Source organism: Chiroxiphia lanceolata, chromosome 3, assembly GCF_009829145.1.
Source record: "Chiroxiphia lanceolata isolate bChiLan1 chromosome 3, bChiLan1.pri, whole genome shotgun sequence".
Lineage (NCBI taxonomy): Eukaryota > Metazoa > Chordata > Aves > Passeriformes > Pipridae > Chiroxiphia > Chiroxiphia lanceolata.
Genome location: NC_045639.1, coordinates 66,045,383 through 66,069,685, shown reverse-complemented (window position 1 = coordinate 66,069,685; position 24,303 = coordinate 66,045,383). Strand labels below are relative to the sequence as shown.

Genomic DNA, 24,303 nt, shown 5'->3' with positions numbered 1-24,303 from the left:
TTTCTTATTGTCATGTACGTAAATGGCACTACAGGGTTTTGGTTTGCTTTTCTAAGGTGAAATCAAGCTTAGTATGCCACACAACACAATTGCTCAGGTATTTCAGGCACATGTGTTAAAAACCAACCAAACAGTTGAGAGAGAACACAGGTATCAGAAGCAGTGTATATCCAAGGTATTGCTCAAGTATCATTCTTTTTTTTTTAACCATGCTCTGCATGCAACAATCTCCCCTGCAAAAATTAGTTTTCTACTTCAATTTTGGTAGTGATTATGTTTGCAAAACAGCCTTAACTTTAAAAGGTAAAATTTTATTACGTTCAAGTATTTTCTGGATGGATTAAAGGAATCTGAAAATAGATTGTAGAGATTTTCTTCCTGTTTTTTGCAGGGGAAAAGCCACTGGTTTTGCAGATAAGATGCAATAAATTCCAACCATCCTGAGGTTTGCACATCAACTGTAGCCTATAAAAAAATTTTAATAGTGGAGGTATGCAGCCCTCAATGAGGCTGATAAAATACTAATGGGAGAGCCATAAAATAATTACAGGAACAGCTGATTAAATCAAGATAGTACTTAACAAGATAATTCAAAATCATGATTATTTTAGATTATATCATCATTTCAGTGACACTACTGAGAGGTGATTAGAGATGGAACTTTAACTTTCAACTTTTTAACAATTTCATTTACATTTATTTAATCACTAATATGGAAAAAAAAAAACCTTCTATTTTCTCTGAGTTCATTGAGACATGAGTATATTTTCAGTTTGCTTGAAGTTTGCTTCCAGTTTGCTTGAAGAAAAGGTATCTTTCAAAAGACTAGAAGGGTGCCTAGTTCTGGATATTGATAACTGGATAAGGGACCCATAAATACATGCTGAGCTGAATCTTGTGAAGGTAATTAGAAAATTATCCCACTGAAGTCACTGGAAAGGTTCCTTCTGATTCTTGCAGAAACTGGAATGACCCTCTAGTGACTCTAAAGTTTTCAGTCTTCCCAACATTTTATGATATATTTAAAATGATTTGAGCTTTGGTCTTTGTTATTTATTTAAACAAGGAAAAGATTTTTCAGTGATGATATTAATCACTAACTATGGAGTACAGCAGTGCTCTCGGATACCAAACATGGTAAAAGGTACTTTTTACCAAAAAAGTTGAATTGCCATAGTTTAGGGGGAATTTATCCTACCTCTGAATACTGAAGTATTCTAAATGGCAATCAGCATCCCACACTGCTTTAGGTTCCTCTCGACTGCAAAATGCTCACCCTGCTGAATTTTGGTGCTGTCAGTGGGTACCACTCTCTCCTAAAAGCTGGCCTTCTTTTTCTGAGGTCAATTTGTGATCTAAAAGAACCTCTTAAAAAATCGTGGCTGTAACACATAGAACACCTTTGTATTCAATGACAAGCATTTTTACATCTCCACATCTCCATGAAAGAGGGAATGGAGTAAAGCTGCTGTCCTACTACAGAAGTGTTGCTTCTCTTCTGTGTAATGTTTTGTTCTGACAGATTAACAGTCACTCGTAGCAAGTAGGTGCCTTGAATGGAGAAGGAAAAACAATTCAGGACAAAGGCAAGTAACATTTCTGGAAAAATGTGGTGCACTCAGCTAGTAGTTGGCAACGAAGATGAGCAACATAAGGATACTGCTGAACACAAAAGATGACTACATCAGGGAACTTGTGGCTCCCACTGTTCTTCACCCCTGCTTTTGGTTGCCAGGGAGTATGGTGTTGGAGTAATGTTGACAGCAGCAACAGTGATTTGGAACTTGGTATCTGCTATTCAGAAGATGCCAAACACCTTGTAAGTGATCATGGTCATGTAGGTTTTGCTTGTATGAGCTTTTCTGTTGCGGATTGTGATGACATATACTCCTTTCCTTGCCTTTTTACATATGGTAAGTATCTCACAACTATTGAGGTCAAGTTAGGAAATGTTACTGATTGAAAAGTCACTACTCCTAAGGACATGTCTTCCTAAAGTGCACTGCAATAATACATTTTATTTGTACAATAATATTTGCATTTTTAAACAATCTGTATTTGTTATGCATATATTATTGTGTATTTAGTTATTAAATGATATATATAATTATTATGTGCAAAACTGTAATTACATATATATTTTCAGAATAATCGGACTTGATAAGAAACACGTTTTCAGTCTTTTCTAAAATAGCCGTGCTCTTTAGTCAGTAAAGGACAATGTTATTCCTTGCAAGTATTAATACTCTTCTGTCTAACAGGAAGGAAAGCATCGATAAGCAAAGACACACCAGATACCTAAGGGAGATGACATAATTAGTATTCATTATTAATGAAGCTATTGCCTCATTCACATGAAATACAGAGCACTTAATACTCGATTTACCTCATCTTCCCATCAATAAATACATTCCTTTTAGAATGTGATGTTATATGTCCTCACTTGGGAAATCTGTTCACATAGAATCCACTAATTAGAAGTTTTATTTCAGTTTGACTTTGCCTTGCCTTTGGCTTTAGCTCACTTGGTTTTGTAATCCCACTGCACACCACATTATAATATTTAACACATTAATCTATGTATCTGACAATAATCACAACATTGAAACTACTGTCCTGAGGATAATAGGAGCAACAAGCTAACTCAGCCATGTAGGGTTTTCTTCTGCTTACCAGTTACTTAGAATGAAAAGCAGCATAGGAACTGGAGTAAGACTGGCTGGCAGTCACCGCAAGAACATGTTCAAGAAGCATTTGAATGATACTCTCAGTCATATGGTGTGACTCTTGGGGTTGGTCCTGTGCAGGGCTAAGGGTTGGACCTGATGGTCCTTGTGGGTCCTTTCTAACTCAGCATATTCTGTGATTCTGTGTTAGCAGAGTAGCTCTTACACATGGCTCATGGTCCCTCTTTCAGTTCCTTTTTTACCATGTTCTTTGTGGCATGACTAAAATTTTCATATTGAAGACTGGTTTTGTAAGATGTTTACATGGCAAGTGATTCCTATTATGGGTTGTTTTACAAGTTTAAGAACTAGGTATCCACCCCAGAAATACCTTAAATAGGATGGACAACGCCTCTCAGGGGAGTTTTGAAGGGAGCTGCACTGACATTGCAGGACCAGGCAGTGACGACAGTCCCAAGTTTCAGAGAAAGAAGGCAACAATATCTGGGAGGAAGGGAAGGAGGTGAGGAGGCACCTCAAAGGGAGGTTAAGGAAAAAGTGGCAGCAGTCACAGACCGTGCCTGATAACATCTGCCAATAGTCTGAAGCAAGATTGGACTATAAGGATATGAAGAACAGCTTTGTCCTCTTAAGTGCTGCAAGATCCTGAAAGGTAACAAATAACCACATATCCTACTGTCTCTAGGAAGAATTTCAGGTGATCCTGAATGATCAGACTAAGTGTAACTTAATAGTGTAACAGTTTAAATTAAACATATTAGAAGAAAATTGGATATAAAATATGCTGCTTTCTGCCTTACTGCCTTTTCATTTGGGATAAATTTCACACAAACATTTATGGATTACACTGTCTTAAATGTCACCTTGGCAGCAATGCTTCAGCAAATAGGTGACAAATACTAGATTGCTGTATGTAGCATCCTGAAACTTATCTGCAAGTGAGGTAATGAATAAATGAAGGGGTGAATTAGGGTGAAATTAAAAGATCACTAAAAAAAGATTAAAAACATGAAGGAATTTAAAAAAATCCTATACCAACAGGTAAAGACCTCAGCTGAGGCCTGGAAATAACTTGTGGCTATATAACCAGGAACAGCTTTGTAGTTTGCCTTCACCATATGAAGACTGTCGTCAATAGCATCTAACCCAAAAATAAGCCCTGGGCATGGCTGATAGCCTGTTTCTGTAAATAGGAAGAAGAGAGGAAGACTCCTTAGGAAGCCTCTTTCAGCAGGACTTTACAGATACAAAAGAAGTGAGGAGATAGGCCCTCAGAGAGGTCTGTAAATCAACCAGTGATATATGTAACCACAGAGAACCAGTGATATGTGTAACCCACAGCTCCCCCTTCCCAAGTACTGGCAAATGAGAAGTGATTCAGGCACTAAGTGGGGCTACTTCACGACAGCCTAAAATACCATACCTGGGCTCCTAATTATGAGGAGTGTGGGTCTCAAATCCAGTCTCATTTTAGACAAGGCTGTGCCTTTCCCTGCAAAAGTACCATGCAGTAGGATTAAAAGAATTATGATGAAGCATTTTTTTTACCCAAAAATATAATTAAACAATACCTAATTAAATTGTTGGGTTTTTTGCTTTCCACCTTCCTTTTGAGTCATCAGCATGTCTGCATGGGCCATCCAGGAGAACACTACTATGGGACATGATCCAATCCCACACTAACTTGATGAAATCTGGTTTCAGCCAAGGCAGTGGAGTCTGGCCACTGAATATCTAACAGCATTTCACTGCTGCTCACAAACGAGGGCCTGATCACACTACTAAACCAGTGGCTTCTAAGGTTTGGTTCAACTGGGTTTTAAGACAGCAACAGTAACATATACATTCACCTTCCATGAACACAGCTTAATAAAATACAAGTATATTCAACAGTAGTAATTGGTTTGACAGATCATAGACTCGGAGAGGCAAGTGTTAAAAGATGGAGATAAGGGCTCAGTGTCTGGCCAGAAAGGCAGGCTGACAGGGAGTGACTCATCTGCCCACTGATGAAAGGGAAATTCATCTGTAGGTTAGCCCAGCAAACTGTCACTGCCATAGTGGTTTAAATTATCCCATCACTGGGGAAGACGGTTTAAAAAGGGAAAGGAAAGAAGTTAGCCATGTTTCCTGCCAAGGCACTGATAAATGGCAGTGGTGAGGGAGAGAGTAAATCAGCAGCAGGTATCATTTTCCTATTACTCGGTGCTTCCCATTTATCTTGGATGCTCTGAATTTGTGCTATGAATCAGAAGCAGTACCACAACAGTAGTATTTCAACTGGTCTGAAAAAGTAAAGAATTATCTTAGCAGTATCTGCTTTTCCAAACTTATTCTTTGGTTATTTACCTCATACACTTTGGTGACTAGAACCTCTTTGCAGACAGTTTGAAAAAACATCAGTGCTTTTCTTCTGATAATACAGGAAAGATGGGCCTTTCTGAAAGCTCATCAGAATGTCCCTGATGTCCCTGTGCCTCCTTTTCTTTGCTTCTAACTGGGAAACATGGCCCAAGTGGTCTTCTAGGCAGAGTGACCTCAGCGTGATTGGAGTCTTCAGTATCCTTCCTTGACTCCTTTGGGCTTTTGTTCCACTTCTCATGTTACACAAAAGGGAGAAGCAGATCCCTCACATCTCAAAAACCTCTGCTCAATAAAGAAGCATTGTTCCACTTCATAAGGTGGACTACTTCTAGTCTGGGGAGTCTGAAGAGCAAACTTTGTTTTATTGATACACTATCTAACATATTGTCCCTCAGAAATTATTAACCATTAAGACACTACAAAAAATGATAGAATTCACTCTGCCTAAATTCTACAGTCTAGGTTTAGATTTAGGTCACTAAAACATATCTAAGTGGTAGATAGCAACCCAGCCATGCTCTTTCCAGGAAGTCTGGAAAGTCTCCAGGGATTATCAAATTTGTCCTAATGTGCTCGGACATACTGTTTTGAGGGCTGCAAGCTTGACTTGCAACCTACTAAAGACAGGTGCTAAAATGTGGGAGGTCTTAGGCTCTCAGATGTCCTCAGCAAGAAGCGCTTTGAACCTCTATAATTTTCTCATTTCCTCTACTTCCAGATATCCCAAGTGAGACTACTCACTACCATTTCTTCTTGAAGGGGCCAATTCACAACCAAGAATACGAGAGAGATGAAGACACAAGGGTGAAATTATAATTACACTGCACCTTACACAAGTCTCACTGATTTAAGCTTTAGCTGTTGAGTACTAAGGACATCTGCAAGCCAGGCAAAACAGTCAATCAGCCTCCCACAAAAGAATATTTAGGAAAAAGTCCTGCAGTTCTTGAGATCAGCTTGTCACATAACCTTACTCAACAAATTACATTAGATGAGGCCATAGCTACTGTTCTATAGGGATGTGATAAATAAAACAGTACTTCCAGTATAGGTGGATGAAATTTCTCTTGACTAATTTATCATTTTACATGGTAAAAAAACTTATGATGCTTGAATGGGATCCAGTAGCTATGTTCTGGCTTTGCACTGGCCAGCTAGTAACATCCATCAAACCAAACAGCTAGCAAAGAGGATTTCTGATTGTAAATGAGACCACCATGCAAGTGGTTGATGCAAAAAATACAAGTAGGAAGACCACCATAAACATTAATAGCTCCAGTATTGTTGACCCTTCCCAAGTTTCAGTGTAGACACAGCATCTTGTAGGAAACTTCTGATTTTCTCTGGCAGTAGGTCATGGGTGCATGTCTCCCTTGACCTGGCATAGGTGTTGGTGAGAAGGAACATAATGGGGTGGCTCTGTGTTTTGGGAGGGAGGTGGATAAATTCCACTTGTTTTGGTTGATGTCATGTTTCCAGTGGAGGAATTACCCCACAAGGAGTCTGGACAGCAATGTTTCTGTCTTTTTCCCAAAACCCTTAACAGTAAGCCAACTACTATCCCTACTATTCTTGTATCATTCTGGAGTACTTGGGCCTCACACTCCCTCAATTCTCTGAAATTTGCAGTATTTTAACTCACCTGGTTTCAAGGGAGCTACATCTAAGCAAATCAACAGAGAATCTGTTGTTGTGCTAGGAAGTCTCTCAAAGGATTTACTGTGCTGTAAGCAACCACTCTATTTTCTGTTTACCTTGCAGGTAAAAACAAACATATTCTGTGGAGAGTCAAAATAGAGAAGAAACATATGAGTCAAGTCACTAAAAGAAAATTAAGACTTACTTTTCCCTGTAAACATGTAATGGATTAATAGATTAATTTCCCATTAGACAAATGACATAGCATGCTACAGAAGATGAACTTCATATCAGATGCAGTAAAACTCTAATCACAATTAAAATAGCCAAGTAAACATTATCTGAATCAGAACCAAGCTGCACTAGGGAAGCTCTTCACCATGGTGCTATGTTTGAAGTGTAGTTTATATGCCAGGGCTTACTGACTGCATTAAAGTTACCCTGGTTACTGAGGACTCCCATTCAATCACCCGAAATTTGTTGTCTCTGCAGTGGAGAACTTGTTTGTTTATTACAGAGTTGAGTTTTGATAAAATGACCCAGAATACAAACACAGATATCTGAACCAGTGTATTTAAAATTGAAATTAAAAAACAGAAACAAAAATCCCTCATTCCATATCTTCAACATTAGACATGTGACAAGGAGCACAGTAATCAAAGATGCAGCAAAATTGTCATGATCATGATAATATGGAAATACTTACCATAGCATGATGATAAATGACAATACTGGTAACTATGTTGAGACAAATAGTTGAACAAAATATAATTACATAGCTTTAGCATCATCATTTTTCTAAAGCAGCATAGTCATTTGGAGGGACAATCTGAATCGTGTAATTCTAACTGTTACATGAAATAAAGGATAAAGTCAATCAAGCCTGCTCTTCTGCAAGATCATTCACTCTGAACACATGAACATAACCATACAAATCTTCAGGTTTCATCAGGTCAATCAGAACAGTCAACTAGGATAAATAGTCTTGGGGAGAGTTTGGAAAACTAAAAGCCACATCAGGCCTGCAGTACACATGGTCCTTAGCTTATGTAAAGTATGTGGCCCTTAAAGAAAGTATGTTCATTGTTGTCAACTCAGGTCCAGGATGAATCTATGAAATAGTTTGAAAACCATGGATACAATTGATAGGAGGGTGAAGATTCAGAAGAACTGCATGTTAAGTAATCAGGAAGATATACATGTTACGAGCTTGGATTTTTCCTAACCTCTTCATCCCAATCAAAATCTAATGTCGCATCATCTAGCTCTGCTATTGAGAAGAGAGATTTCTGTGTTATCACACTGGCTTTACCAGCATTTCCCAACATAAAACTCTTCCTTCTGCTAGGATTGCTCATGTGCACCTTCAGTGATGTACTGTGCCTTTCCTTGTTAGTGTCAGTCCTAATGGCAGGTGAGGTTTCTGATTTTGACTCAGGATGTGACACAAAGGAGAAAGTTGACAGCTTGGCTAATGTGCTGGAGCGCACCTTCCCTGTGCTTGGGCCACCAGGTTTCTCCTCTCCTTCCCTTTTCTTCTCAGGGGGTGGACGTGACGCAGCATCAAAACTGACATCAGAGGATATTTTTGCACTTCCTCTGATTTCTTTCCCTATGGCCTGACTCTCCTGCTCTTCTTTCCCTTTATTATCAATTGATCGTTTTTCCAAACTACACTTTCCTAAGCGAGTCAATGTCATCTTGCCTTCCTCAGGGGGGCAGCATGTTTCTGGCACCTGCTCTCCCTGGAGCTGCTCCCCTGGCTTAAAAATAGTTTCACTGTGAAAAAGAGAAACTTCTTCATTTTTCTTCTCTGAAGAATGATCAAGTTTTGTCCTTGGTCTGAAAGAAAATTTAGCCAGTTTAGCAGCTGGGGGACTTCCACTGTTGAGGATTTCTGGCTCATGGGAACTTGCATTTGTTTCCTTCACTACTTGACCTTTACTTCGTTTTCTCAGGGAAATTGTTGCACTTTTTGCTGCTACAGATATACTGTTCTCTTCTTCCCCTAGCACAGAATCTGCATCACTCGAAAGATTTGACAGGCCAGAGGCAGGTAATACTGAATGAAGAGCCTTTGCCTCAGGGTCCTGTGTACTTGTAAAGAATCCACGTGATTTCTCCGTGTGCAGCCTCTGCCACCTTTTAGAAGCATGTTGTGTAATAACTGAATCCTGCACACTAGCACTTGGTGATGCTGGGTCTGGAATATGAGCTTCTGAAGAAGAACAGTTGTGTTCTTCAGTCCTTTTCCTGCTTAACTTGGAAACTTTGTCCTGTTTCAAAGGAGCATGCAGATCCACAGCTGCTAGTGACTCTCGTATTCCATTTCCCTTCATAGGTATTGAAGCAGATCTTTCTTCAGAACAGGATGTTTTACACAGGATTTTTGAAGCCAAGTTATTTGGAGATATCTTGGGCACTGGAGACTTCTTCTGAGAAGTTTCTTCAGCATCAATGCTGTGCTCTTCCAGGTTGTCAAACCATGCCAGGCTGTTGGTATTTTTGTTATTACCATGTGCCTGGTTGCACAAGGTTTCTGGATGAATATCCCTGTCACAGCTGCCTTCAGGCAAAGGCGGCTGTAACTCAGAGTTATCCTCTTGTTGCTTTGAAGGTTCTGACTGAGACCTTTGCTTTGACTGTCCAAACACATCCCCGTTCAAGCATCTTGTGGTAGCACTGAAATTTGTCTCTTCAGGCTGCAGCTGGGATGAATTTTCCATTTGCAATCTATAAAGTGAAAAAAAAAAGGGCCATAGTAAATTATTTTTCTTTCTTTTTCTTTCTTCATTGCATTATTGATACTTAATAGGTATGACTGGTGGAAAGCTACAAATAACATAGGCCACAAAGGTATAGTACTGTTTCACATACAGTTACAAAAGCTGGTGTTGCAGGCTGTGATCTTTCAGCACCTTTGACAGTAATTGGTAGAATTTACCGTCCCTAATTGATAGATGGACAGAGGAAGCAACCACCTAAACTGCATTTCCTTGGTAAACCAAACAGAAAAAAATAAAACCTAAACAAACAGCTTCGCACTACTTACAACCATTGCTAAAGTCCCTCAGGATTTTACATATTCTGTAAATCTATCTTCTAGAACAGGAACCTAATTAAATTTTATCCTGAACCAGACAAAGCCTCAAACGAGTTATTGGAATGGAAAATCTAGGTATTACTTGGAACAGTGGTTGTTGTTCGATTTCTCTCATAATCACTATGTACACAACATGTCAAAAACTCCATATGATAGAGTGAAAGCATCTCAGATCACTTGTAACACTTAATTATGACTGTCTGTGGCTATCAATATTCTCATGGCCCTCCAAAACAACAGAGGTGCTAGAATGAGAGTTCTCTCCAATCTCATTATAGCTGATATTCTGTCTATTGCACTTAAATATATAATTTCCAAGGGAGACAGTATTCTGTTTTTTGCTAAATAGTGACACAAACTGTGAGTGAAACGCAGCCACAGTCCATCCCAAAAGTAAATACATTTGTCTAAGAGACATGATACTTATGCATTATAAACAGTTTCTCTGCTATATGAGAGAGAAAACATTACATTGACGAGTATGTTTTAGAGTAATTATCATAACTGTTTACTAACATGTTTATTCTTAAATTTTTTATGGGATATAGACTATGACTCATCAAGAAGGGATGAGAGATATATGCTTGTTTTATTGAAATATAGCTTAGGGGGAATGCATGGAACAAGTCTTCCAGTACAGAATAGGTTGTTTTAAAGAGGACATTAATTTAGTATTCTCTAAGCTGCTTAAGGAACAGAAGAAGAAATCAGCTTAATTTGCAGCATAGGGGATTCAATGAGATATTGGGAAAAACTTTATGAGCATTAGGTGGAGCAATCATGGAACAGACTATACAGTGGCAATGGAAAATCCTCATCATTAGAAGGGCTTCAGAACAGATAACATGAGCCCCTGCCAGGAAGGTCAAATGCAGACCTGATCCTGTCTTTGTATTTGATCTCCCATCCCATCCTACATTTCTATGATCCCTTGTGTACACCTCTGTTTTAAAACTAGTTTTTGTCTGTCTCTGGAATATATCCTACTTTCATCTGCTTTTGTTGACTCTGTGGTTATTTAACATATCATAACTATGACTTACAAAATAAGTCTCAAAAGTAGTTAAAAGAAAAGTGAATTCTCCCAGCTGTTTCCATTAAATTCAACAACATTATTCTTTTATCTTCCTTTAACAACATTAATCTTTTATCTTCCTTTAACAACAAGAAAGTACAAGCTTCTTTAGCGCCTAATCTCATTCCAGGAAACAAGTGTTATTTTTTTGTATTTTATTTCCTTCCAATCCTTGTGTTTTTCTCTCAGCCTCAGTACATTAATAGCTTTCTATTAAAAATGACAAATAGACTTTCCAAAGATTATTGCAGTGAGCTGAAAGCTAGAGATGAGACAGTAAAAATTCTAGCATGTTAAAAAAAGAAAAATCACCCGAAAGAACAGAATTTTGATCCGGGCTTACATTTTCCCTTAGCAGAAAGGGAAGGATCCCGACAAGCCCAACACAAAAGAAGGTTTAAAAAATCATGAAGCAGATCTGCTGCAAGCAACAAAAGGTTATATAAAATTATTTGCTCAGCTACAGAATCTGGTATTTGGCTCTAAGAAGCTCTGCTGAAATTTATCTGAGCATAGTATTGGGATATGAGTTGAGAACTGATTAAAATGCTCTTAAAATATTTGTAAATTCCATAACCCAGAGAGAGAAATGATCTTGTGATGATCTCAAAGTGCTACTTCAAAACAATCTCTCTGATTATCCATGTGTTCTAAAGAACAAGTCCCTTCCCAATGCCAGACCCTATTTTTAGACTCTTTCCAAATATTATTGTGAAACAACTTCTTTTTCACTTCTGAATTAGTTTGTTGCTTTGTATAGACCTGTCAAGTCTTTGTAGCTCTTTGTGCAGAAGATCTTGCAGCTCCAGCCGCTCCAATATGAGTTCACACTGCGTTCGGTACTGCGCCATTGGATTTTCGGGAAATGAGGTGTGTAAGGCATTGATGCCTCCAAGAAGTGCACCCCCCTATGTCAACAAAGAGATTAGAAAAAAAATAAATAGTAGGAAACTACCTTTATTATTCAGCACCAAATTAACACAGTGGAGATCATTTTATCCAAAATTCTCCCCTAGATATTTTAAAGCTTAAGGTAAAAATATTTACTAATTGTATCCACATAAATAATCCCATTAGGTCTGCTCACATGGGCAAAGTTGCTCATACACATAAAGCAATTACATGATCAAGCCTGCAGTTTACTCATCCTGGTTTATTTTTATTGATACAAAGAATGGGAAGTCCACCTAAGGCTTGAGAACATCATGACTGGAAATGAAAATGACAGTTATAAAAGTTTTCCAAATACCTGGTAAAAATTCTGCCCACGTGAGGAACTTTTATAACAGAAGTAGTTCTGACTACTAGAAGTTTTCATTAGCTTTGCCTAATTTCTTAAAGGGAAAGACTTGGGTATTAAGATTTATCAACACAGGGTGACTTGTCTGACAGAAATATTTCTGAGTAGCTCTTTAAGAGTAACTATTTGGGAGTAATCCCAGTGACTTGTAAGTGATTTTAACCTGGGACAATTTTGCTGTGCCTTGTAAAAATGAAATAATTTTTATTTGGAACAGAGCATCTTGCACAGTGCTTTGTTCCACAACAAATAATCTAGAATAGCTCTGTAGTTAATTACTCTTTGGGAAAAAACACCTTGCACCACAAACCCTCTATTTTGCCACAAATTAGTGTTTACCACTCCTGTCTAATCTATAAAACTCAGTACAAGTAATGAACAAGATATGTATCAAGTACCATGAGAACAGTAGCACAAGTCAGTGGAGTCTCTAGATACAGAAATTGCTACATATGGCATCACATGTACCATACATTTTCAACTGTGGCAATTTATGGTTCTCCCATTTTGAAATGTTTAAATTTTATATTAAAAAAATTACATCAAAACCATAATTCTGTTGGCTAATTAAAGCCCTCTAACACTGCACACTGCTAAAAATAAGGCCATTCATGCAACCTTTAATGCATCTCACTGACGTTACCACTTGGGGTTGTTTTTTTGCATATCACTTCAGGCACATGATAGATCTGTTCCACGCAGAAGCACAAGTCTGTCATCTCTGCAGTATTTGCTTCAGGAACTGGAAAGTTCATAGGTAATGAGGTGGGGACTCAGTCTCTTGGTTAGAACAGCTAAAAGCAGCCAAGGAGAACCAGATTCCACGTCTGACACTAAATTCTAGTTCTTGTGACTCAGAATGAGCCAGTTAAGAAAAGGTTTTGAAAGACAATAAATCTGTAAGTGGGATCCTGATGTGGTGTGTGCACAGAAGGAAATTGCAGAAAACAGAAAATATGCTCAAACACTCAAACTGTTACTACTCTGAAACCCCAAACATCTCTCATGGGGTATGTTCCAGCAGACAATTTCTTCTCATTGTGCATAATTCAGCCTCACATCATAGAACAGGAGTAGCACCATCCCATCACTTCACAAGGACTGTGTGAGGATACGTGAATTGGTATTTCTGAAATATTCAAGTACACTGGAAATGAATTCCACAGAAAAATGTGTGAAGAAATTGAGAATACTGCCTTTAGAACAGCAGGCAATAAAGAAAATATTGAGCAAAACATTAACAAAAGATAGTTCCTTTTGGCCTGAGTACTGTCAGCCTGTGACCTAAAGATCCAGTGGAAAAAAAGTAGATATATGGCCATGGGGTACAATAATGTCTTGTCCTCACTGACTTTTCAGTGCTGTACTCAGCCATCACAATGAGCTTCTTTTAAATAGTCTGTGTGTTTGTGTGTGAAATTCTAAGTGAATTTAAAATATCTGTGAGGTTTCATTCCTGTGCTGGTGCTCATGTCTCTGAGATATCTGCCCCTCTGAGATTCTGAGATATCATTTTGAGTAGAGGAAGGTAACCATATGACAAAATCACATGCTGAGGGCAGAGGATCTAGAACAGAGAAAGAAAAAAAAGAAAGTGTTACAGAGAAAGTTAGCAGAAAGGAAGGGCATAAAATGCCCAGGAATGGGAAAATCCAATATAAAAAGGAATAAAAGAAGAGTGATTGTAAAGGGAATAAAACAAGGATGGAAACATGACTAAGAGAAGGAAGGAGACAGTATTAATAAGAGGAAATGAGACAAAGAAAAGATCAAGTGGGGGAATTGAAATATGTTGACAAAGCAGGAAGAGAAATATAAGGGTGAATTTGAGGACAAAATGAACAAAAAACCACAATGAACTAGGTTGGTGAAGAAAATTTTATAGTCTTCCTTCCCAAGAGGGCTCACAAGAAATATCTGAACACTCACAGAACCATAAACTTTAATTTTATACTGGCAAGAATATGACTTATTGTAGAAGTTCCAAAGACAGTGTTGAAGATGGAGTTTGCTGAGGTAAAAGGTGGCAGCCAGTCCTTCAAGAAGGATACTCGTATTTCCCCATTTACAACCTCATTCTACAGACTGACAATTAGGCCGGAAACACAGGATGTATCTATACAAAATGTTGTGGGGTTTTTTTTCTAGAGAAGAAATCCATTTCTGAAAATAAACTTTTGCATGCTGCTTCTATCCTTTTTTACTAAAACAAAGAAATCTCTTCCATCAAAAAAGAATCAGTTTCAGTGAATCATTTATACTTTCCAGGAGGAAAGTAAAATTTGACCTTAAATAGCAGAACACAAATTTGCAGATTCCTAGCAAAAATGAACACATTTGTCTACTTGCTCATACGAAGTGAAGAGTGGAACAAATACAGTGAGCACACCAACTACTCCCAGGTAGTCTTCTGCAGTCATATTTCAGGCAAATTTCTCACTGACTCTTACTAGACAGATGCTTGTTATGCAAACTGCAGCCCTTGAGGGCAGGGCTGTATAAAAATGAAAGAGTGAGCCATAGTTAAAACAATTCTTTTGCTTTTACTCATGCTGATGAGGTAGAGAGACACAAAGATGACATACTATTATATGCATACATTTCACTTTTTGATCTCTTACGAAAAACAAACAAAGAAAATTAGTATCTCAGAGTTCTTATATCCAAAACCATATTGCTTCGAAATCACTGTCCCATCAAATTCTCATCTAGTTAATTACAGGTTTAATTACAGTTAATGAACACTTATGTGATATCTTCCGCTATTTCAACAGCTTCACATTTCAACTTAGATGCAGTGCTGTCATTGAAAAGCTGAGCTCTTCAAAACAGTGCAAGACAAATTGCAGCAGACAGCTAAATAATCTTTTCCTACTTAATAAGGTCAGGCCCTGTAGTATTTTTGAGATAAATTCCATTTGCAACATTGAGCAGTAGATTATCTGTGGCACAAATTGCAAGTCTCTCAACCCTCACTGAAAGAACAAGGGAGATCACAAGGGCCTACCTGCCACATGTGACTTTGTGCATCTATCCTGAAGAGCCTTGTCTGCAAAAAGGAACACATCTACTCCTGCAAAGGTCTTTCAGGTCCATTGAGCTAATGGGTGCTATATAAAACTTTGAATATATTCATAGCAATCTATACAGAAACATAGGAAATGCCATTTTGGATCAGACCAGTCAGCTGTGCAGTGGAGTACACCATCTCTGACAGAGCCAAAACCAAATATTTCAGACATGCTAAAAGCTCCTACGCATAAAACTTTGGATAATCTGCTTATGGTAATTTTTTTCCTACTCCAAAGCATGAAGGTTTATTTCTCTTAAAAATATTCTATCTGAAGTAAGTGTCTATATTATTTTCCACATTTCTACTAAAAAAAATCCCTTCTATCAGATTCACATTTCTTTTATTAATTCTAAATGTGCTGCCTTTTCAACATCCTAACAATGTTACAGTAAACTAAAATCTAGCTTTCCACATTTATTTAATGCCTTTTTACATGGAAGCATTACATAAATCCACATGATAACTGGAATGCACAATTTTCAGTCCAACCACATTTGGAATGTGAAGGCTTCTCAGAGTAAAATTAGTCTTCTACAATTCTGAGTTTTACTATTACCACCAACATAGTTCAAAATGATTTAATGGCAAAATAAAGTGTAGGTCTTGGCAATTGTTCGGACTTGCTTAAAAAAATTATTAGGTTCTCTCATACCTAGTTAATCAGTGACTACATAACATCATGGAGAAAAAAACCCATCAGAGGCTATTAAATACGGAATTTATGGCTCAAAAGGTCTTTAAAATGTAGATTACCAAAACTCAATAGTATGCCAAAACTTCACTTAGACTGCAAAGTCTATAAAAAAAGGTATCAGGCCTTTATTGCTAATCAAGATTTTTCAGTATTATCTCTGTTTAAGGATTTTAACAATCCAGATGGACTAAAAAAGACTTGTCAAGGTCTCTGATGACCTTCTTTCCATGAGTCTATAAAACCCTTTCCAAAGAGACGAAGGGATCTGGCACATGGATACATGAAAAACTGAATCCCTTCAATAGGGTATTGCAGCAATGGCAATGTCTGCAAGAAACCTTACCTGCATAGAAGATTCCATCACTGACACCACAGTGACTGCATCTTCCAAAGTCACAGTATCCCTAAACATCAACCGGGCGTGAGCTATCAAGAATACCAAAAAGCGTTACCAAAGTCAAAACCAATTTTTCGTACTAGAAGGAACAAGATATTTCTTCAGATTTCTTCAGCTCTTCAAACACTTGGACATGGGCATAATTTAAACATAAATATGATAATTTTTGATTTTAGGGTCAAATTCAATGGAAATTGGAAGCCTTAGTTTTTCTAGTAAACAATGTGGTATGACTTTCAAATTACAGTTACACTGACAGTTCGAATAAACATGCTCAAAATTCTACAGTTAGAAAATGTAAAGTTCAGATATCACAACAAAGAGTGTGATATGAAACATCTCTATATAGGTACATGTCATCACCATAAAATGAAAAAATAAAATCTAGTTTTCATCACAGGTCAGAAAAAATTTGATTTCCTCTACACTGGTCTGTATTACAAATTTAGCATCATTTAAAATGCTTTCCTCTACAGCAGCTTAATTTTTTCTTCCTTCCCTTTCTTAAGTTAGCAAAACAAAAATAAATTTTCGTAAATAAATATAACGCAAATAATTTACCACATGAAGCCTTTCTCCTGATTGGCCGTGGAAACACACTCAAGTCTTAGTCATCAAGAGAAAAGCAGATTAACTAATACTATCTACATAATAGTTTAAAAGAACAAAATATTACTAAAAGCTCCAATCATGTGAACTAATAAGAAAGGAAGAAACACTGAATGTGAAAATTACATGTGAATCCCTAAAAGTTAGGAATGTCTTTCACTTAAATGGAGAATGTCTTTCCCCCAAAATGGAGAACAAGATATAACATCTGATGCAGGAAGCACTACATTGCCATTTATGATTGTTAAACAAAATACAGTACATAATTTTAAGTTCATCCTGAAAATATTTGATATGTCATTTTATAAAATAAAATCATGTTAAGACAGAAACCTACTGCTTCCTTTGGTTTTGTTCTTATAAATGAAATATTATTTGAACTCAGTGTTGGAAATGCTGAAGTTGTATTGCAAAATACAGACTTGATTACTGATACTTACAGAAACAAAAAACATGCTATGTTTATGTTATATTAATTTTGGGATAGAAATAAATATTTGACTCGAAGCCAAGTAAATCCTGAGACTGCTTTTCATATAGGCACATAATTTCTGAGATTTTTCTCTCAAATATTACTTCTTTCAGTGGTTTAGCTGTTTATTATGTGTCTGAGAATGTCAAAACTAAAAGTGGTTTTGATAATCTAAATGTAACACCTTTTCCCACATTCAAAATCTTCAACTCACAGTCTCTCAGATTAGAAAGATAAAACAATGCAATAATCACCTCTATAGAAAAGCTACTATTCTGCTTACTGGCTATAATTATACCCCTATTCATTTCATAAAGGTTAATTGTTAGCCTAAAAATAAAAATGCTGGGGCCTTACCTTCTGCAAGGCGTATCAAACTCTCCAATAAGCGGATGGTGGTCCGGGCAGCGTTCCTGCAGTCACTCTGACGCTGCATTTGATAGTAGCGTACAAGGATCAGGTTACTCTCATCAGACAATTTTGGCTGTATGCTTTTTATAAGGCAGAAGTAGGTTTTCATCTTTTCCATGCTCCAGAGCTTTTCTGATTTGCTTGGGCAACCTGCATTAGAATTGCCTTATCAGTAATTCTTTAACAACAGACATCAAGTTTCTTCCTAAGAATTTCTGTTAAATAGAGAGGTGACTATAAAAGACACATTACTGTACTTTTGGGGCACACTGGCTGGTCTGTACACTAGTCCTCAAGAACTTGGTCAAATTCCAGTGCAGAATTTTACACCATCCAATCCTTCTCCTATCAAAATCCACAGTAAAGCCTCCAGTCATTTCAGCAGAACTGCTCAGTCAGCCTCACTGCCCACCAGATGGTACAGGCAGTACCAAGTGCTTTGGAATTCCTTAAAATGAAAAGTCCTACATGAGCGTATGTACCTCCTCTGTCTGTTTTACCTACCTTGTAGGAACCAAAAGCTACCTGCCATATTCTGAACATTTTTTGTAGGGAAATACTTAAGAAAGAGAAGGAAGCTAGCTGAAGAAGTTTCCTCTAATCACTTCCGCAATGGGGATCAAATTCATGTTCCTAAAGTGGATGGTGAAGGCACTGGTTAAAATTAAATCATATTGCCTTCCTTAAGTCTAGAGCACAAAGCTCCACATTGGGAACACCATTGTTCATTCTTTGAGCCCTGCAGCACATGCAGCTCCAATTTGTTCTGCCTGAATTAGGTTTTCCATTAACACAAGCACAATTGCATGGAGTTTATAGAGTCTGCAGATCACACAATGTAAAGGCGAAGGATGGAAACCATCCACTTACTGAGCAGCCTGGGCTGAAATCTCTTGATGATCACAGAGTAAAAGCATAGTGTTCTCAGCTCACCCCTCCTAATTAATTTCTATCTTAGTCCTACTTGAAAAACAACCATACAGCAGAAAATCACCATAACAAAAATGTATTCACTGATTAGTACGAAAGACTCAAGAATAACAAATCAAAAGGTAGGGAAATAAAAGAAACCAAGAAAAAACAAAACCAGAACCAACCAACCAAAAAATACCTTACAATTTAAAAAGACTACTCTTACCTTTATTTTGCAAGATGAAGGATGAAATGATGCGGTCCCATTCCTCATTCTTTGTATCCAGCAATACTAAGACCAGGTCAAATCTGCTCAACAGGGGACTGCCAAGAGCTATGTTGACAGAGACAGACTCATTAGGGTCATAATGGCCTTTTGGGTTTGTTGCTGCCAGGATAGTTGTCCTCGTATTAAGCTTGCACACCAAGCTAGGGAAAAGAATGGTGAACATTATGGTTGACTTAAATTGGTACGGAAAATTATTTCAAAGTGTTTAAAAATTTTCATGTTTTTACACCATAAAGAGCATAAGAGCTAAACAATGTACACAATTATTGTATTAATTTTTATTATATGTACAGTTTTTCTCAGTAGCACAGTAACAACTAGACAGACAGTGAGTGACCAGGCTACCAAAAGTAACTGACTAATATTGCCACAAGTAATCTCTATATACAGCTAGGTCCTTAAATAGTGAAAACCAACATTACTTTTCAGATAATAAAATAAAATGTAACATACACATGTTTTATTCCTACGTGTAAACATTAATATGAACCCAAGCAAACAATGATGGCAGCCATTTTCCTCTTTTAACCATGATGCCCTAGCATGTGCTTGTAGATGTGAAGCAAGATTATTTTTTATTCTAGTAGTCCAAATGCACTCTTTTTGGTTAAGGCAGCAGCAGAAGCATTCTAACTTTGGTTTGTCTCTGAGCTATTTCTAGTCAGCTCCTGAGTAAGTGCAGCCTCATGTCCAAAGTTCTTCTGTAACTGAGAGGAAGGACCACAGAGCTTCCACTGGCTCACACCCAACAGGAAAAAACACTTATCTCCCATGCACTAAAATAAGACCTAAATTAACAAGGTGCTTAATCTATCCGTGCTAAGTTACTACTCAAAAAACCCTCACTATACGTAGTCCTTAGAAGTGAGCAACTGAGGCTACATGTGCAAGTTAGTAAACAGTGTTTGGGGTCTACAAAACACAAATGACTGCAACAAGGAACCTTGCTAAAATATGTCACTGTCTTACTAAGGAGACAGGATCAGGTTGATTCCAAATATTTGTGCCCAGCTGCATTATTAGCAAAGGCTAGTAATCACCCAGGTGAGACTGACATCACTTGACTGCTGTCTGCAAAAGAGAGTGGAAACACTCAGAATAAGGAAAGGACATGACCAGTTAGAGAAGCCAAGATGTGATAGGAGCAAGAGCTGAGCTGAATGCAATACAAAGGAATATGAAAAGGGTGATTCCTTTTGAGTAGCAGGAATTGCAGCAATACCAGCCAGAAAATTATTTGGGCCTGGACAAGAGCTGCATATGACTGAGAGAATGAGATATGAGCTCAAAGATCCAAGCGGTGGGCAGGGGTGAGTGGGGGGGAATAGCAGATTTGAACACACAGTACTTTGAAAAAAGAGAGAGAGGAACTAAAAGTAAGCAGGAGTTTATGCCACGCCCAACACATAAAATCAGCAGCCTGGAAGTCTCTTTATCTCTTTTTGTTGCCATGCAGTATTACTGGGCTTGACAGGACAAGAGGACATAACCTCAAGCTGTGCCACAGAAGGTTCAGGTTGGACATCAGGAAAAATTTCTTCACTGAAAGGGTGATCAAGCATTGGAATGGGCCACCCAGGGAGGTGGTGGAGCCACCACCCCTGGAAGTTTTCAAGTAGTGACTGGACATGGCACTTAGTGCTATGATCCAGTTGATACTGTGGTGATCAGTCAAAGGTTGGACTCGATGATCTTAGAGGTCTTTTCCAACCTAACTGATTCTATGATTCTGTGATGTTGGTGAAATGAAGTCCCGCTTTCTGAGTTGCACCAAAAAAAAGTTACTAAGCTCCTCATTTCACATATGATTAGTACGACCACTTGCAGCAAAGGACAAGGAAAAGAACACCAAGTCTTCTTAGGAAAGTACCTGGCCTAAAGTGGCGGATTGAAAACTCAACATGAAGAGGGTATGTATTTATTCTGATCACTTGCAACCACAGTCCAGTGCACTGTCCTTGGAAATGCTGACTCGTTTAGTTTAAGAATACTGCTGAGAACTAAACTCTTAAGTACAACAAAGAAAATAGATATATTTAATTAGCATGACAAACCTTTTAAGTATAAGAGAAACATCCTATATTGTTTTATCGCATATGTTAACATGCCACTTACCCTGCCTTTGCAACACTGATGGTTTGTTGCTCCATTGCCTCATGGATGCTGGTTCTGTCATGTTCTTTGATACTGTTGAACTCATCAATGCAACAAAGGCCTCCATCTGCAAGCACCAGTGCTCCAGCTTCCAAATTCCACTCCCCAAAGTCCTTCACAGCAGTCACTGTCAAGCCTGAAGAATCAATTACTTTAGTCAGTCTTTTCCTTAAAATGCAGGAATGCACTTGAGTGAAAGAAAGGGACCCAGCGTACTGGCTTGTGCCATGGACAGAAGGCAGAGCAGCAGGGTAGCTCCACCACATACCTCTACCACGAAATTCACTTTAGAGCTACTGGTAATCAATCCCACTAGTGTTGTGGCAGGTTAGCCTGGAGCTGTGGAGCAGATTCTGTTAAACTTGCCATGTTTGATTGTGACTTGTTTTAAGACTTCGTTAAATGAACAAAAGAGATTAGGATATGAAGACTAGGTCTGCCAGATCATATTGAAAATTAGGGCAAATGCATAGATTGCAAAATTATGCAATGGACCAATTCAGATCCTCTTCCTCCTCAACTACTAAAACAGACAAAATTTTGGAGCTGCGAAGTTTGGAAAAAGAAATATATTTCAATCTCACATAACACCTTGTCCCAGGAGGCAGAGTCAAATTCTTCCCTTAAACTAAGGTAGTTACATTTCTTTATGAGATTTTGATTTCCTCTAAGCATTAAGTAAATGTGAAAATCCAAAGATGCCCAAGGATGAAATGGCAAAGAAAAATAAAAAAAAGTTTCCCAGTAAATCTACACATGATACAACATCGTATGGATGGCAAGTCAAAAAGCCTGCACAACTGTGGAAACAGCCACACATTAGCAAGTACGTGCAGCTCCTTTCAATCCTTCTATTCCCTATTTCCCAGCTTCCTCTCTATCTTTAGCCCTCATTTTTCACTCCAGTGTTCTGCTCAAAATATCCTAGTAGTTGACAAGCTGCAACCAGCCTAAAATCTCCTGGAATTCTATGACAAAGCCTGCACAAGAATCCCGCTCCCCGTCATTTGGTTCAGGGAAGAGAGGCTGCAGAGACCTTCTCGTTGCTGCACAGCCCATCACAGTACCCATTTGTTCTCAAGTGGCCAGCAAAAGGTTACTGGAAATACACATGTTTCCTGAAATTAATAAGTACTTCAGCTTGTTGTAAGGAATCTCCTCCACTGTGTCCAATCTTTCTCAGTTTCTGGGACTCTGCACCAAATAACCCGAGCAGTCAATCATACAGCAGAATTATAAAAACACAAAATAACCACAACAGGAAGTACTAGAGCCTGGCTGTACATTTATTTCCATGCAGAATCTTCACCCGTGGTAGAGGTACACAACTCACACCCCCCTCCCGAGCCCTGGGCACTCTCTGCTCTCTCCCCACAGTGGTGTGAGGGATGTCGCTGATGCTACAGTGCTGTGTCACTCTGCTTGTCCCTGTGCTCTGTGCATGGCAGCCATGAGATGGCCTCCCTCACAGGGCTCCTGCTGCCACACAAGATGGCCTCCTCTGCTGCACAACATGGCAATCTTGCTGCATAGGGAAGGTGCATTGTCTCACAGTTTATTATGTCACCCAAGCCCTTCTTGACAAAAGAGGAAGGGGATGGTCTCCTGACAGTGCAGCTGTGTAGCAGGCATGCTCCATTCCCTACACAGCCCCTCTGTGGGTGGCCTCTTGAGCAGCAGTGACACAGGCTCACAGCAGAACAGCCATGCAGACAGCCCGTCCCACCTGGGACACCCAGCACCCCACCAGCAAACCCCCTTTTACTCAGGGGGCTCCCCAGCCAGCCAAGTGCTGCCACACTGCTTCCTGGCATGCCATGTCAGCCAAGAGGTTGATGCCATGGGTGCTGGTCAGGGCAATGCGGGGGTCAGACTCATGAGCCTGCTAGCCCTGCGCAGCCCCAAGACGGGGGTGACACTGGCACTTGGGTTCCCATCAATATCCAGCCCCAACACAACCAGCACAGAAAAAGGAAAAAACAAAAACATAATAAAAAGAAAGAGCTGAAACCACCCCAACCCACAAGGGCCTCACGGCACATGGGGGAGCTCCACAGGCAAAAAGGTTTGGTCTGTAAGTGAATCGCTACTTTCATTCTTATTAAGGGATGTTGAAAGCTTCATGCACCTTCCTGTTTGATTAGATTAGTTGTGTGCATTTTGACAGTAAAATTGCTTGTTCTGGGAGGTGTTGAGAACAATTTAATCACGAGTGCTGGACTGAGAGTAGTTTTTCACTCTTCTCAAGCAGCTAACATTGCAGTTGCTGTTTATACAGTACTTCACAGTGCACACTCTTAGCATATTAAAAATGCACCTAGAATTCTTTTAAACACTTGTGAATCTTCCTTTTTATAAGTAAAGTTAAATAAAACCTTAAAATGAACTCATTTCAAGCAGCTTTTTGTCTTGTTCAGATACAGTGCTTCTTTAACTTCTTGCCTGAAGTAGATTGATAAAAGATTATGTTTTGTTCATGTTCTACCCGTGGTTTTAATTTAGTTATGATATTTTGCTCTACTATTCTTCCAACCTCCTTTTTCAGCTTAGGGCATTTTCCAAGGTGAGTACGGTCTTATATTGTTTACAACTTGCAGAGGATGAACATTTTGAAAGGAAATTAATTTCTTCTTCAGTTCATATAAACCTTTATGGTTCACAACTTTAAATATAAGATAATACACTGGCAAAAGGACACATCTTCTGTATATGAACCTGAACCTTTAATAACAACAAATGTGGTAGGCACAGTAAACACACTTGCATGAGCTATGTGCCAGCAATCGAAATAAATTCACATCTTAGGATTTAAAATTTTTTCTTTGTAAATAAAACTCTTGCAGGGTGATAGCTTCCGAACTGATCTTAGTTGTGACGATCTGACTAGTTGTGGAGATCCGACTAGTTATGTGGTAAGACCTTTCCTTGCCTGAACTTGAATTTTCTTAATGCATACAGAAAAAAATTGCTATTGATAAGCCCTATGTCCTTTTCCTGGAAATTTAAAAAAAAAAAAAAAAAAAAAAAAAAAAGGCTACAGATCTGCTGCTGCTTTTCCACACCCTCCTGCCCAGGCAGCCCCGCCATCAGCTCCCGCCCCGCCCCTCCCCGGCCCCGCCCCCGCC

At 38.6% G+C, this 24,303-nt stretch overlaps 1 protein-coding gene across 3 annotated transcripts in view; it reads right to left on the bottom strand.

Moving 5' to 3' along the window:
- Positions 1-7,068: 7,068 nt before the first annotated feature.
- MCM9 (minichromosome maintenance 9 homologous recombination repair factor) overlaps positions 7,069-24,303 on the bottom strand; it is a 48,658-nt gene continuing 31,423 nt past the window's right edge. The window contains exons 8-13 of one of the 3 annotated variants that reach the window (XM_032684476.1): positions 21,140-21,314; positions 18,962-19,164; positions 17,770-17,973; positions 16,278-16,360; positions 11,630-11,775; positions 7,069-9,422 (exon numbers count right to left, since the gene is read on the bottom strand). In XM_032684476.1, the coding sequence (XP_032540367.1) occupies positions 7,892-9,422; positions 11,630-11,775; positions 16,278-16,360; positions 17,770-17,973; positions 18,962-19,164; positions 21,140-21,314 (2,342 nt within the window). In that variant the 3' untranslated portion in view covers positions 7,069-7,891. Of the gene's footprint in view, positions 9,423-11,629; positions 11,776-15,174; positions 15,310-16,277; positions 16,361-17,769; positions 17,974-18,961; positions 19,165-21,139; positions 21,315-24,303 lie in introns of those variants that run through there. The other 2 variants (XR_004356416.1, XR_004356417.1) reach the window with 2 other exon arrangements.